Source organism: Eumetopias jubatus, unplaced genomic scaffold (genome assembly GCF_037043125.1).
Source record: "Eumetopias jubatus isolate StellerSeaLion01/CBP00866 unplaced genomic scaffold, mEumJub1_p1.0 scaffold_3, whole genome shotgun sequence".
NCBI classification, from domain to species: Eukaryota; Metazoa; Chordata; class Mammalia; order Carnivora; family Otariidae; genus Eumetopias; species Eumetopias jubatus.
The window spans coordinates 121,612,155-121,628,728 of NW_028274809.1; the positions used below are offsets into that span (position 1 = coordinate 121,612,155).

Below are 16,574 nucleotides of genomic sequence, written 5' to 3' on the forward strand. Positions count from 1 at the left end.
TAGATGCCAAAATTGTAAAAGTAGTAAATGCTTCTAAATTTCGGCCTTGAAATGACTAAAGAGAATCTATTACAGTTACAGCTTCTAAGAGGATAAGCCACATATACATGATATACATAGATATCAACTTTGTTAAGAATATTAAAAGCTTTTCAATGCAGGTAATTATTGAACAGTCTTCATTGTATATGATCACGATCAACTTGAGAACTGCCTTAGGGCATACATGACTATCATGTTTACAGGAACGGGCAAATGAAGGAGGACAAGTATTATTAGCTCCATCTTTTGGAGGAGGGAGCAGGTTCAGAGAGAGGGACGGATCTGCGTGTGGTTATACAAGATAGGAAGTCACAGAGCTTGACCCCAGGGCTCCTGGCTGCAGGTTGGTCAACATACATGCCCACTGTGTCTGGAGGTCCATATTTAAAACCTCTGCATAACTACAAAATTACAAGGCAATAAACTTCTTTCAAGCCGTGTGGAAAAACCTCAAGAAAGTTCCTTATCTCACTCGGGTCTTGTGACTTCACTCCCTCTGTGCTTTTCCAGGCAATTCTGTATTCCAGGTTGCTACTTTATGGTTCAGGCTAATCCGAAACCTCACCTGGCTTTTTCATTTTCCACTTTCTTTTCTATTGTATTTTTTGTGGCTAGGACGCCAAAATAGAATTAAAACTTACCATTGGAATTAGGCTCCTACATGTTTTTTTAAATATCCAGCAGTTAACAGTACATCTCCCTGATATGATCAGGAGAAGGTAAAACGAATTAACACATTCAGTGGCATCTTGAAGTTTTCTAGAATATTCTGTGACAGCTAACTTGCCTTCTACTGTGAGGCATTCCCATTCTTTGAAAAGATGTGCTGTCACTCAAACTTTCAAGTTCATAGAATTTCCTCTTTTCTAAGGATTTCATTGAACTGCTCTCATCCATGGTTATCCATCATGGGACGTTTCAAACTACTGTTCATTTGTATTAGAGAAAAAGAATTGTAAACCACGACTGTAGTCAGAAAACCTTTTCTTAAATCCTTGACAAGTGATTTTTCATATTTTCATGGAAGTCATCACCATTTTAATTTCTGTACCTCATTGGAAGAGCTGTGGCTTTTGGACTAGGAAGACTTTGCTTTGAGTTTTTCGTCTACCACCTTTAAGCCGTGTGGCTTTGAGTTCATCTCATCACCCCTGTTTTTATCTTTAAAAAGTAGATAACCACTCTAGCTGGCCAGAATGACGATATGAGCGTATGTCGAAAAGTTTTACAGAACGAGGAAATCAGATGTTATTTGTTGTCATTGTTCAATCCTACGTGGGGGGGGGGGAATGATGCTATCTACTTTGTTGCCTTCAAATGCAAAAAATACAGCTGAATACACAGATAACACAAGCATAACCACACTCAAGCAGACAGCACCCATACTAACGAGCCATTCCGAGTCAAGACATGCATGTATAAATAGACATTTTGGCAAGGGGTTGATAGGTTTTCACTTTTTAAACCATCACTACCCCTGTGCCTGGCAATAGATTTTAAAGTGTATTTTTCCCAAATTCAACCAAAGAAAAGTCTGAGGTCCATGAGATGTGCCTAGTTCACAAGGTATCTGCTATTGCTGAGGTTCAACGGAGGCCAGGGCAACAGCGAAGGAATGGTATGCAAGAGGGGACAGCAAAGGCCACCCACTCTAAAAAATGTGGGTTCCCAAAGTTCAGGGTCCCTCAGCTGCTCTGCAGATCCACTGCCTGCACAGTTTCTACCCAGGCACTCGGGGGCAAGAGGACCAGTGCTAACATGAAGCCCGCGAGATGTGCTGTGAGTAATCAAGTCCTTGTATCTGACCCACAAGTAGCAGGTCTTCAACCACAAAACATAAAACTGGAACAGGCCTACCTGTTAGCCTGAAAGTAGGGTACAATCTCAGAGCCTTTGCAGTTCTTGGCACCTTTTTTAGAGGAGAAGTTGAATCTTCCAAAATTGGTCAAAGGGTACAAAGTTTCAGTGATGCTAGATGAGTAAGTCCTAGAGATCCACCGTTCAGCGTAGTACTTGTAGTGAACAGCGCTGTGTTGTATACATTTGCTATGTGTTATCATTAATTCATTGATTCATTCACACTTCCTACATTCAGTGGGAGGAAACTTTTGGAGGCGATGGATAAGTCTGTAGCATTGACTGTACTGATGGTTTCGTGGGTGTATCTTTATCTCCAAAGTCATTATTAAACTGTACACATTAAATTTGTACAGCTTTTTGTATGTCAATCATACCTCAATAAAAATTTTTTAATACTAAAAAGAGTACCAGCAAAGATGTGTGCTAGATGCTCATTAGGTCAGGGAACTTTTTTTTTTTTGGTTAGAAGTCTTTTTTTTTTTTTTTTGAATTGAGGTATAATTGATACATAACATTGTATTAGTTTCAAATGTAAGAAGGCATAAATGATTCAATATCTGTATATATTGCAACCCGATCACCGTAAGTACATTTAACATCTGTCATCATAGTTAAGCAAAATTTTTGTCTTATGATGAGAAGTATTAGCAAACTTTCAAATATGCAATTCAGTATTATTAACTATATTCACCATGTTGTACAATAATCCCCAGGACTTAGTTAGCTTATAACTGCAACTTCGTACCTTTTACCCCCTCCACTTATTCTTCACAACCCTTATCCCTGCCTCTGGCAACCACCATTCTGTGCTCTGTAATCTATAAGCTTGGGGTTTTGTTTCTTTTAGATTCCACATATAAATGAGATCATACGGTATTTGTCTTTTCTTTGCCTGACTTCTTTCACTTAGCTTAGTGCCCTCCAAGTCCATCCATGTCACAAATGGCAATTTCTTGTGGCTGAGTCATATTCCATTGTGTATATACATACCATACATCATTCATTCATTCATTCATTCATTCGATGGGCACTTAAGTTGCTTCCATATCTTGGTTATTATAAATAGTACTGCTATGAACAGGAGGGTACAGATATTTTTGAGTGTTTTTGTTTTTTTCTTCCTTCGTTTTCCACCCAGAAGTGGAATTGCTAGATGATAGGGTGGTTCTATTTTTAGTTTTTTGAGAAACCTCCAAAAACCTCCATGTTTTTTGTAACTGCTGTATAAATTTACAACCCACCAATAGTGCACAAAGATTCCCTTTTCTCCACATCCTCACCCATACTCATTATTTCTTGTCTTTTGGATAATGGCCATTCTAACAGGTGTCAGGCAATAGCTTCTTGTGCTTTTGATTTGTATTTCTTAGGTCAGGGAATCCTGATATACTCTAATGTGCTTGCATACCCTGGCTTAGGCTTTGCCCTTGTGAAGACAGAGGGAAAACAAGCTATTTTGTGAGATGGAAATATTCCATTTTAGACCTAAGTCTTGTATTAGCCTTTGCCTATTGGCTACCCACTTTATGTATGTCAGAGATACTCAGTCCTAGGTACGTGCTAGAATCTCCCAGGGAACTTTTATGAACCCCAGGCTCTACTCCAGAGATTCAAAAGTAAGAATAATTGGTGGAGTATTCTGATATTCAGCCAGGGTTGAAAGCCATTGGTATCTGAGAGGCGGCTCCCCCTCTTGCATTAGGACCTAGTATTCATGCCTTTGGAACTGGTGGGCCATTGGAGAACAGAGTTTAAGCAGTCTCAGGGTATCTCTCCACAAACACATATCTCAGATCTTGTCTTCTCTCTGAACTTTTGTTTTGAGCATTTGAACTACTTCTGGTTCTAGTAAACCCAGAACTGGAAGCCAAGTGTGTGTTTTTAAAATAAATATCCCAGGGGCACCTGGGTGGATCAGTTGGCTAAGCATCTGACTTTGGCTCGGGTCATGATCTTGGGGTCCTGGGATCAAGTCTGCTGCTCGCTCTCCTTCTCTCTTTGCCCCTCCCCCTACTCGTGCTCTCGCTCACTCTCAAATAAAATCTTGAAAATAAAATTAAATATGCCAGTGCTTATTTTTGCAGACAATACCTTATTCTTTCCTTCTATTATTGCCGTGCGCTGAGTGATGCTCTCAATCCTGTTTCCTATGTTGCTGTCAGGATCCAGGACTAGGGACTCTTCATTATTGGAGCAAAAGTCATACCTATTTTTAAAAAAAGTAAGTCATCACTATATTGCTTTGTAGCATGGTCCGGCCCATGGTGACAGGTGAAATAAAAATCACTGGTTAAGTCCTGAGATAACAAAGATAACAAAACACATTTTCCTCTTTTCCTTAGATTTTTCCCCCATGTTCATCCCCACAACTTAAAAATAGAAAATATATTTTGCTTGCTCTGAAAGCAACCCACACCAGTATATCTCCATACATCCTTCCTGTTCTAAATGTTAAATACTAAGTAAAAATGCAAAAATTAGGAAATTTAATATCTAGATTTTAATTAGTTCCTAGCGGAGGAAACATGCAAACACGGGGGGGAAAAAAGAAGTTATATTAATGAATGGAAACCTCAAGGAAATAACAGCATTTCACATCTATAAAAGGTTGGTTTTAATCAGAATATTCCATTGTACAGCTAATTTTTTTCCAGGGCTATTAAGTGTATATGGAAACACACAGCATGAAGCAGTTATTAAATTCTTTTTCTTTCCAAGTTTTGGAGTATCATGAGAAGCTCTTTAACTGCTCAGACCTCAAAGTGTTTCTAAAATGATCTTTTCTGTTTCTAAAAGTCCACGAGATCTCTTGTTATATGAAACTAGCTAGTAAAGTACCATTTTAAAGAGAGAAGTTAGCATATTCTCTCAAATACACGTTCTTATCAGCAAGCTTCTGTTTTCATTTGGCTTATTACTCAGATTTTGGTGGAAATAGTTATTAATCTCAACACTCACAAAACTGCTCCCAGACCAAACCCTGAATGTTCTGGTTTTTAGTGGAATCCTTTTTGCTCCCAAAGCTCCGATGACTGTATTGAAGAAAGCCCAGCTTCCTTGTCCAACAGTCAAGGCCATTCATAGTCCATTCCCCACCTAGAATTTGTGGTGAGCAGAGAATCTGCAGGGCTCTAATTTCTACTTGTCGTGGGCAGATTATGGGGATTTTCAAGCCAGGAGGAATTTCCCAGCCCAATTTCCAGAGAGAATGAGTGGTTGATCTTAGGTAGCCAAGGTGGCCATCATTTATAGAAGATGACAGGGAGAGAATAAAATAAGCCGAGGAAGAAGGTAGGATAGATGAGATTGTAAAGACCAGGAAAATGTCCTGTGATCATCCCTCTATGGTCCTTGAGCTAGACTCCAGGACTCCAGACTGTTAAACCACTGAGTCCTCCTGGGTGGTGTCCTCTCCTGCCGTGTCATGTCCGCCCCCAGAGCTTTCCCCATGTTCTAAGTGGCCCCACTGGACCAGCAGCTCCAGGGGACCACATCTACTATACACTCTGTCCTCATGTCACAGCAAGGGCCGAGCGTGTCACTGGCACGCTATGAATACCTGTTAATATACACACAGGCACGGGGGACTGATATGCTGTTTCTAGCAAGAGCTTTCATTTGTTTTCATTGTTCGTTGTTTTCAAACATCTTGGTAATCACAGCCCTAGTGTAATAAAGCCCCATATACCCATCACCCAGATTTAACAGTTTTCCAGATTTTGCCACAGTTGTTTTGTCTATCCTTATTTCTTTCCATCTTTCTCTTTTGTGAAGTATTTTAAAGCAAATCTCAGATGTCATTTCAGCCCTACATACTTCAGGGCATATCCCTAAAAGAATGCACATTTTCTAAGATAACAACAAGGCCATTATTACACCTAACTGTACCCACTCCCTATACCAGATTTCCCCAAATGTTGGCAAAAATGTCTCTCTTTTACAGTTAGATGATAAGATTTTAAATAAGAAAGTATAATGAGGACAGGCCATTCCTTAAGGAATTTATGCAATTTCTTTTTTTCTTTTTTTTTAAAGATTTTATTTATTTGAGAGACAGAGAGCACGAGAGGGAAGAGGGTCAGAGGGAGAAGCAGACTCCCCGCCGAGCAGGGAGCCCGATGCGGGACTCGATCCCGGGACTCCAGGATCATGACCTGAGCCGAAGGCAGTCGCCCAACCAACTGAGCCACCCAGGCGCCCGGAATTTATGCAATTTCTACTAGATATTCTTTATAGTCATCAGGTAAAATAAGTGAACGTTTTAACTGTTACTGATTAGTAGAGGAAAATGAACCCAAGAGAAATTATATACTTTCTCCTTTACTTGAAACACTGTAATGTTATAGTTTAGAAATCCTAAGTCATTCTGCTATTTTTCATTGTCTGTTCTCTGGACTGTTACAGCCATACCTCGAACCGCCTTTTGACCTCAGGTCCTTCACACACGCTCAGGACCACATGAGTATAGCCAATGCATACATGCCTTACAGGTAGATGGGGTCTATCACACACGTGCACACCTGTATTGGACACGTGCGTGTGTACTTGGCATTGTGCCGTCAAACAGCTGATATTCTCTTGTATCTGGAAAAGAAGCTTTTAATTTCATTCTTTTTCCCCCAAAGAAGTGAAAAAGATAAACGGATGCCTCAGACAGAGATCTTAATTGCATACTCTTGATCTTCAGGAAAGGCAAAGAAATATGTGCGAGTACAGCGAGTCTAGGCATTTCCCAAGGGAAGTGCAGTCTGCTGCCCAAGTTCACGCGGGGCTGTCAACCTCTGACCCCCACCCCCGCCCCCAGAGGCGGCTGCTGGCGGCACAAGCCCTATGGAAACTATAGGCTAGACTCACGGCAAGGTCCTCCCAGTGCAAAGGACAGATTCTGTGGCCATTTTCTAATTTGGGGACTGTTTTTTTTTTTTTCCCCCTCTTTGTAATTGGAACCATAAAAATAGAATGTCATTTAGGAGCCTGACTATATAACAGCACTTGAAAAGAGATTTAGGGGGAGGGGAATTTGCCTAAGCCTTAAGAATACATCAAGCTCTTAAGGAAGTAGATTGTGCCATGTTTGAAGATGCAAAGATAATCACTGTGCTGGGAACCGTCTTGAGGGGGGAGGAAGCCGAACAACAAGAGGAAAGCAGCGTTCACTCCTGATTTCGCACAGGAAGCCCACAGCACCTCCTGCCAAAGGGAGATAAGAAAGCTCCCAGGCACTATTCTGGACAAGGCCACTGTTATCAGCTTCAGCTCCACGCGGTCCTCTCCAAGCTCCAAGCCTCTGTCCCTTGCCTAATGAGCTTTCGGACTCCTACCTCCATTTGCATACAGCACGACAAATACAATAGAACTGAGGTATTTATAACCATTGAGACGCAAAAAATTTCCGGGGTAAGGGTGTACTCCATGTCATCTCATCAGTTGCGGAGTTGAAACAAATTGGTTTGGGACTAGAGATTGGTAATAAATAAGTTAAAAAAAAACAGCCAATTATATATCCAACACATGGAGCTGAGACCCTACGTGTGACATGTCAGTCTAACTCCAGGTAGGAGCCGTCTGTGGGCCTCTCCCACCTGGTCTAAGTAACCAGGCTGCGGCTTTCCACACGTAATGGGAAAACACCAGCCTCCATAGATGTAGGTGACATTACAGACCTGCAAGCTTTGGGTTGATTTTTCCTGTAGTCGGGATGGATTTGCCCTAGTCCCTTCACAGTCGTAAATATTTGTCTCCTCTGTGACGAAAGACAGATGAGGCAGTCTGGGGCCACAGACAAAGGCAAAGCCAACACTGAGGTCAAACCTACAATCTCAACTGCCAGTCCTAACAGGCAAGCTAACCAGCCATGGGCTATAATAATTGTAATCTACACCATGCAATCTTATACTCTATTATAATAAGGGTATTTTCTACATGCTAAGCACCGTGCTAAGTGATTCATATACTCTATCTCATTAATCCACACAACTTCCTAAAAAGTAGTTTCTATCATCCCCCCTTTAAGGGATGGGGAAATTGAAGATTAGAGAGGTTAAGTAAATTACCCAAGGTTAAACAGCTAATAAATGGCAGAGGCAGAATTTGTTATCAGTGCTGGCTCATTCCAGAATCTGTGCGCTTAACCCTTACCCCACATGCAACATAACATCCATGTAATATCACATACCGAGAGATTATTATACTTCAGTGCTTCTTTGTATGTAGGAAAAAAAGGATTCTCCAACATTCACTACCCCAATTCTATTACTGCACTGGGGATTTAATGTGTTTTTTTTTTAAGCCCTTTCTGCAATAAAGCTTCCTTCCAAAATATGGCAAACAACACTTATCACACACCGAAATGTATTAAACGCTCAAAGTGTGCACACTGCAGAATTACAGTTTAAATTAGAGCTCCCTTTGTCATCCCAGTCTCTGAACCCAGTTCCCACTCACCTTCATAAATCCTTTGGATTGCCTTTACAGGAAATGCCAGGCAGAGTGCACCCAAAGGTACCCTTTGGTGTTCACCTGGGCTTTTTCTTAGTGCTGGCTTTGAACAGTTCTGATTTTCAGACTTTGTTCATTCCTCCTGCTTTGCTGTCCCCTCCCCCTACCTCAAACACAGAGCTCACACTTTCTTTTCTTTAGAGGGTGGATGGTTGCATCTGGTGGAATCAGAAGGAAGCATCCAGCTGGGTGAGCTTTAGCCATTGATGGTTAGTATCTGTGTATTCTTTGAAGTGGCCTTCACTGAGCCTTTCTAGAAACTGACCATCTGTTTAGTGCCTGTTATGATACCCACGCCTCCTGGAGATACCCAGTAGGACTTCTCATTTCTTAAATGATTTCTAGCAAATTCTAGACGGTCTACTCCATAGCCTGAATCTCAAGATAAAGAGATTTTTTTTTTTTTGGCTTGCCTTTCATCCCTTGATAAATAAATGATATTAAGCTGATCTTTCTTTCAACATTTCTGTTCTGCTAAAGCCTGACTCTCGGTTGGCTGAAGGGAAACTGGCTGTTACTAATGTGTCAGGCCTGGGCTGGCGAGGCTATCCACATTTAATTTTCACAGTCCCCCTTCGGTGAAGCAGACATTATAGTGCCCATTTCAAAAATCATTTTACAACAAAGGAAACCAAGACTCAGAAAAACCAAATGCTTTGCTCAGACTCACAGAGAAAGTAGCAGACCTAGGATCAGAACCCAGATATACTCCACTTTTTCCAGCACGCCAGAATTCAGCCCATCACACAGGATGAATTCTGTTCCCCGGGAACCTCCCCAAACCTTTATCACCAACCTTCACAGGGTGAATCTGGCTCGGAGTCACAGGTTGGATGAAAACTCTGTGGTCCTCTGAATCAAACTGGTACAAAGTCAGACACCAGGAGAAAGTGAAAAATTAGCTTTCAAGAGGAGAAGTAGCACCCAGTCCTTTGGTGGAGGGGGAAAGGGCAGAGGCATATTTTATAATTACATTTTTGACATAAATTCTGGTTTGTTCTGATCATCAAAATGTCTTGATGCTAAAATTATAAGAACTCTTAGGCTCCTACTGGCTGATGAAGTTTATCATTTAAAAAAATCTTGCGGTGAAATAACAAATCCAACTTTCATCACAATTCTTCTTTCCCTATAACTTACTTGTGTCTGCGCAATCCCTGGACATGTTCTGGGATGAAGCGGCCCTGTTTTATTACGAATTCCTATACAGTTGTAGCAGGCAGCAGACTTTAAAGAAGACGTCTGGGGTGGGGGTGGGGGTGTGCCGTGGTGAGCCGAGCACCCAACACCCAGTGGCTGCCTATTTGAGCCTGAGCCATGCCCAGGAATGAATGTATATATCGATTTAGAATTAAAGCACATTTAGTTGAAAAAGAAGCTCTAGAAAGCCCTACAAAGTCTCAAGGCAGAGAATAACCTCCCTCTCCCTTTTTTTCTTTTTTTGGATGATGAAATCTGAGGACTTCTGTTGTGGACTCTGCTTATCTGTTTAATGGGATTTGACTGCACGTGCTAACTCTGATTAGAATCTGTTTGTACAGAATACTGAATCATTTCAAGTTACAAAACAAAGGGGTAGAGCAGTAATAAAGAGCAAGTCGAGGCTGTAAAATGTCTTTAAAAAAACTAGAAAGAAAAAAAAAAAAAAAGACCACCTGGCGGCCTGCCAGAGGGCACGGCCGGGGCTAGTTCCCCACTATGGTGCACCATCCTGGAGAAGGGCCTGATGTAAACTTTCCTCTGCTACTGTGGGTGTTGTGTCAAAACATTAGTGTTAGTGTGTCTGAGCCATCAGATTAATATAATCTGCAAACACTCTCTGTTCCCCTCCTCTCACACTCTCTCAAAACAAATAAAACAATATAGGGGAGGGGACACTGGCAGAAAAAGGTGTGGAGGTGGAAGGAGTGTTTAGACAGAATGGTTCCTGACCCTTCTGCTCCAGGAAAAGGGCCTGGGCCGTCGGGGTGGTCACAGGGTCACACCAAGGGGATTCTGGACGAGTGACTCTCTTGCGCAAGGACAGACCTTGTGACGCCTTGGAGCCCATACTGAAAACTACTTCTTGTCTGAATGGAGAGCAGGGAGTGGAGAAGCCTTTTCGGGGATTGAAGGCTCTGGGTCAGCTCCTTGGACAATGGTGGAGGTGATCCAGCACCCGGGCCACCTCTGTTTCGATAAGAGCTTTTCCGTGAGCCTCTTGGCCTGGCTGCTTCCTGTCCTCCAGGGTCTCGTGGTCCATTCACACTCAGAATAAGGCCTCCTCTCTCCCTGCTTGCTTCCACCAAGAGCTCCAAGCTACGCCTGACTCTGCCCCTCTCTCTTTTACAGAATCTGAGCCAAGGGCCAAGGCATCCTTGCAACCCTATTACCGGGGTGACTAAGGGTGGATACTTACTTGGCCGCACCTAGATGTGGGTCTTCATAAGAACACCTATTTTGTTCATTCATTTTTTTTTTCTAAGTGAAAGATTGGTCAGCTGAGGAAGGGTGGTTTGACATATAAGAATTCTTCAGGGAAATCTCAAGAGGAGCTACAAGTAATATCCTTAAACCCATTCAAGGAGTCTTAAGGTGTTACCTCTAAATATTTCAAGCTATGGTTACATTTTGTTCTCATGGAAAGGAAGAGAGCACATGACTTACTATATAGCTGTCAAGGCTGAAATGTCCAGAGAGCCTTCAGGGGTAGGAGGTGGGCAATCACAATTTAGCATTAGAAACACAGAACCTAGCCCTAGTCTGACCTGAGTTCAAATCATAGTTTTACAGCTTCCTAGTTCTGAAAGCCTGGACAGCAAAATCCCCACTGTGAGAATCATAGTCACAGAAAACTGCTCAGAAGACCTACAGTCTTTTCGATCCTTTGAATAGTTCTGAAATAGAACTTTTTTAAAAGATTTATTTATTTGGGAGAGGGAGAGTGCATGCAAGCAGGGGGAGGGGCAGGGGGAGAGGGAATATCAAGCTGACTCTGTGCTAAGTGCGGAGCGCACCGCCAGGCTCAGTCTCACAACCCTGAGATCATGACCTGAGCCAAAATCAAGAGTTGGACGCTTAACCCACTGAGCCACCCAAGCGCCCTGGATCATTTCACTTTTAATAAATTCTGCTTTGGTGTTAGGCCGATGATCAACACTAAGGGATGTGATGATTTCCAGTCCTGTGACCTTCACTGCAGTGGAAATGTGATTAAGGAGTTTGTGTATACCACATCCCAAGGATTATGACGGGAGAAATCAGTTTTCTCGGATTTCAGTTCCCTGAATGGCTGTACTTCTCTTGGTTTGTTTTTATCTGATGGGCCCCTTCATCTTGCAAACATCTATTTCGTTTCTCTTTCTCTCTCTCGACAACTAGAAAGTAAAAGCATATGGGCCATATCTCTGTACCAGCCTTACTGCATTTTCTCCTTTCATTCAGATTTGCTAAATTATTTATTGTACTCTTTGTGAACCGCCTCAAATTCTTTGAGAAATGAATGTGTTCTTAACACTGCCAACTCGAAAGAAGTAACCCCATGTTACCAGGTCTTACTAGTTTTATTACGGGAGTTAAAAGACCAACAGAAGGGAAATAATTTACAGAAGAGTCCTTTGCTGTCAATGATGGTAAACATCAGGGTGATACTAAACGAGTTAATTTATGTAATGTACCTAGCACAGTGCCCAACACACACTAGATGGATTGATAATGTAAGTTGTCCTTTTATTATCTCTCTAGATTGAGAGCTACTTAAGAGCAGGGACTATGTCTTGTTCACCATTATAACCTCCAGGCCTAGCCCAGCCACCTGGTAAACAGCAGAGGAGCACACCCACCTCTTGCTCAGTTGACCATTTGATGAGAAGAGTGAATCCTGACAACGGCCTGACTAGATGTGGATTCAACCCCATGCCAGGTGTCAACCCACCATCCATCATTTACCTCCAACTGCTGAAAAAGGGGCACTGCTGACCCTCAAATGACCTCCCACATCTCCCTTCAACGAAGCACCATGTCACCCCCATCAGGGCCTGTCTACTCACGGTGAGGAGTACTAATGGAGACAGAGGGTCTGACTGGGACCTGGACGGACTCCTCACAGCATTATCCATATCTGACCAACTGACAGTCATGGACAATTTCAACTTAGGCAATGATGCTCACATGTGGAGAAGCATCTTCCGGTCTAACAGAAAATAGAAAACCAACCAGCAATGGTCTTCTCTTTTCCTCAAGGGTAGGCAAAAATATTGGCTCATAATCATTAGCACATTTTATTCAAATAAAAAAATATATATTCATACATATTCCATTTAAGAAGTAAAATCATGTCCTCTGAGAGAAGCGGAAGATTTTGTTCCTTCTGTTACTAAGGAACATATACATTTATTGAAGAGACAAGTCAAATACATGTTCATGTGTCAAAATATCAGAAAAATGTCAGAACATAATTGAGCACAAGCAAGATGTCAAGAGTCCATATGCTACCATCACTGGACAAGACTTGGGTCAATGAACATTTGAATAGCTGAGGTAGAATTGTCAAATGCAAGTAGATTGAGGATATTATATCTCCTCTAATTTCCTAAAAAAAATCTGAAAATTCTACGCTTTCTGGTCCCATCTTAATTTCTTTGGAGTAAATCACCATAGTCAGAAGACCTGTCTAAAGATGCAAGCACTGGGGCACCTGGGTGGCTCAGTTGGTTAAGTGTCCAACTCTTGGTTTCAGCTCAGGTCATGATCTCGGGGTCTGGAGATCGAACCCCAAGATGAGCTCCATGCTCAGTGCAGAGTCTGCTTGGGACTCTCTCTCCCTCTCCCTCTGCCCCTACCCCCTTCTCTCTCTCTCTCTCCCCCTCTCAAATAAATAAATAAATCTTTGGGGAAAAAAATAAAGAAAAAAAAGCAAGCATGTTTCTGGGAGAACATTAACCTAACAGCATGGATCATTTTGTCAGAATATTGTCAGCTTTCATGGGATACCAGTGTGTGTATGACGCCACCTCAGAGGGAAGCTGCTTTGCAGTGGGCAGCCCTAGAGTGGTCTAAAAATACTGGACAAGTTCCAGCAAACAAACGTTAACGCTTGCAGTGTACCAGCCATGGAGCTAAATACTTCATATATACTAGCTCATCTAATCCCCTGAATAACCTACGGTGTCAGTGCTATTATCTATCTCTATTGTGTAGGTCAGGAAACTCGGACGCACAAGGTAGTTTATTTTACCCAGATGCTGGTAGACCGTAGTAGGTGGTAGAGGCAGGATTCAGGCTCCAGAGCCCATGACCTTAAACTCTAGACTAGATTTTTCTGTATTCTAACACCTTTTAAAATTGCTTCTTGATGTCATTAACATATTTCTCTAAACACATTTGCTTTCTGGATATGAGCCTTTGCCCCCAAATTACTCAACTTAAGGTCGAAGTAGTTGTTAAAGAGACAATCCTAGTAGTGAAAATGAAGTGCTTGGTAGATAATGCTCAAGAGGCCAAACTCTGACACATCACAACCAGGGCTGGTTTCCTAACAAGGTACTTAAGCTTTCTGTAATGGTAATAATCCCAGGATCTGCCTCATAGAAGTTCTGCGATAATTAAATGAGACAGTATATATAAAGCACACATTAAGCACTTATTGTCCTATAGATAAGTGCTCAATAATTTTCAGCTATAAAAGAAAGAAAAATAGAAATCCTAGGCCACAGGGTCTTCTTCTGGACATGATCTTCTGTTTGGCTCTAAGTAGTCTCTAAATACCCATTCTTGTTATCCTCACCTTACATACCCAAAGGCTTTTTCACATGAGAGTATTTCTCAGTAAGGTAGCATAGTTTTCAATGATGAAGACAAGGCATATGGAACATTAAAAGCCTCAGGAAATGGGATAACATGCCCTTAGATAATTCTTTTATTTTATCTACTTATTTATTTTTCAAGATTGTATTTATCTATTTGAGAGAGAGAGAGAGAAAGAGCTCGCGCACATGAGCAGGGGGTAAGGGCAGTGGGAGAGGGAGAAGTAGACTCCCTGCTGAGCATGGAGCCTGACTTGCGGCTCCCTCCCAGGACCCGGGGATCATGACCTGAGCTGAAGGCAGATGCTTAACCAACTGAGCCACCCAAGTACTCCCCCAACTCCAGATCGTTTTTTTAAAAACTCAAGTGAAAATCCAAGTTTTTGGATTCTGAGGTTTTGATCTTCAGACGTGCAGGACAGAGTTTCAGGGACACAAGGCATATGACACATGCCAAAGATGGGCCACAGGAGTAAGACTGCCAACAGTGCGCCTGTGGAAGTCTATCAGTCTGTACGGGCGAGGGACAGGGTGGGCCTATGGGCAGTCGATGGCAGAAGAGCCGGGCATCAGCCAGGAAGGCGGGCTGAAGTACAATGAATGACTGGCTCAACAATTCAGCCCTCACTTGGAAATTCCACATTGGGTCCACACCCACCTTTCCAATTTTTGGTTTTAATTCTTCTCAGCCCAAATCTAAGGCGCCAGCCACGTTACTCTTCACGCATGTCCTTTTCAACTCTTCAACCCATCCCTGTCCCCATGTTACTCTGCCACATCTATGTTCCTTTCCATTTGACGTTCTAGTACCTACCCATCATCTTTAGGACTCAGAGCTTAGTCCCCCCCCCCCCAGAGTTTCCTCTAAACTGCAGTTGTCCCCACCTACCATCCACTGAAACCATGATGGTTCATTTATTCATCCAGATTACAGGCACCTCCCATGGAGACCCAAGGCAATGTTGTGGTGGAAATAAGAATGAATGGGAATAATAGACAGGCAATCAGAGATTTGGGTCTAGTCCCGGGCTTACACCATTAACTAGCTGCGAGGTGAGGGATAATTATTTATCTTTGAGCCAGTTTCTCCTCTATAAAACAAGCTCTTCTTAATCTCAAAGATTCCCTAATTCTAAGTGAATGAAGCATTCAAAGTGACTAAATCAAGGCCTGCAGTGGCGTCCATGTCCTTGTTGCATTTACTCATCAACTATAAACTCAAACTTCCTCCTTCATTTTCTTTTGTCCCCCACCACCACCCACTCTTCATCTCCTTTGTTCTCTGGTGCCGCCTGCAAAAATCCACAGCTTTGTGAGCCCCCTGAGGGCTGAGTGCTTGCCGAATCCTGATCCAGAAAATAATCCTGAACAACAAAGGAGGGAACAGGACTTCCTGCGAGAGATCAAATACCCCTGCAAGGTGAGAAAGTCACAGAGAGGGAGAGTGCCACCACAGTGAAAGTGCCAAATTGACTGTATGACTTGCTACCCTCCTCAGGTTGGTCTTATTTAGACCTGCTCATCCCATTGGGGTTTATACCTCCTCAAAGGGTCTATTCCCACCTGCAGGTCTGGGGCCCAAACCAGTGCAGCTCATCCTCAGTTCCCAAAGTAATTGTGACATCTGAGTTGAATTCTCCCAGCTGCTCTTTCTCCTCTCCCCTCCCATTCTTGGTGCAACTAATTTAACAGGTGGACTCTGCAGGATCACTGGTGACACGAGTAAACCCAGTGGGTTAGGCCAGTGCCTCCCCAAACCTGTCCCCCTCAAGGATTTCTGCGCCTTCCTCTGGGAACCCATGGGGGTGCACTTAGAGGAGTCCTGTGGGACACCAATGAAAAGTAACCTTCTGAAATGCCAACCTACTCAGCCTCTCTTATTCCATGATCTGAAGACACCTGAGAAATAACTTTCTGAGCTTCAGTTTCCTAATGGGGAAATTATGTCCCTTCTGTAATATTGTACAGATAAGGGATAGTGTATGGAAAGGGGTGACCACAGCTTTGGCACTAGGAAGGGCTCATTGATTACATCTGTTATCACTAAGTAGAAGTGGCATTCAAGGTGACAAGACACCTCCCGAAGCTTCAAGAGAAATTATGAAGAAACAAGTTCTAGTGACTTGAAGTGCATTATAAGGCACCATCTGGCCATAGTCTAAATCCATTACATCCTTTCTCTCTTCTCCGTGCACCAGGCTCTACTTTTTCATCCAAAAAGGCAGTGAGGTTACATTAAAACCACAGACCAGAGTTCATATTTCAAGAAACAGTCTACCGATTTTATTCTTTGTGCTACACCAGCGTGGGGGCGGGGGGGGGGATCAAAACAGTCTACTAAGTCAATGGAGGTCTAACTAAAATGTAGATTTCCAAGAACAGGTGCATGTT

At 42.5% G+C, this 16,574-nt stretch overlaps 1 protein-coding gene across 1 annotated transcript in view; it reads right to left on the reverse strand.

Moving 5' to 3' along the window:
* FLT1 (fms related receptor tyrosine kinase 1) overlaps nt 1-16,574 on the reverse strand; it is a 168,031-nt gene that overhangs the window by 84,383 nt on the left and 67,074 nt on the right. The window contains exon 11 of the mRNA XM_088022184.1: nt 3,994-4,108. Coding sequence (XP_087878310.1) covers nt 3,994-4,108 — 115 coding nt within the window. The remainder of the gene's footprint in view (nt 1-3,993; nt 4,109-16,574) is intronic.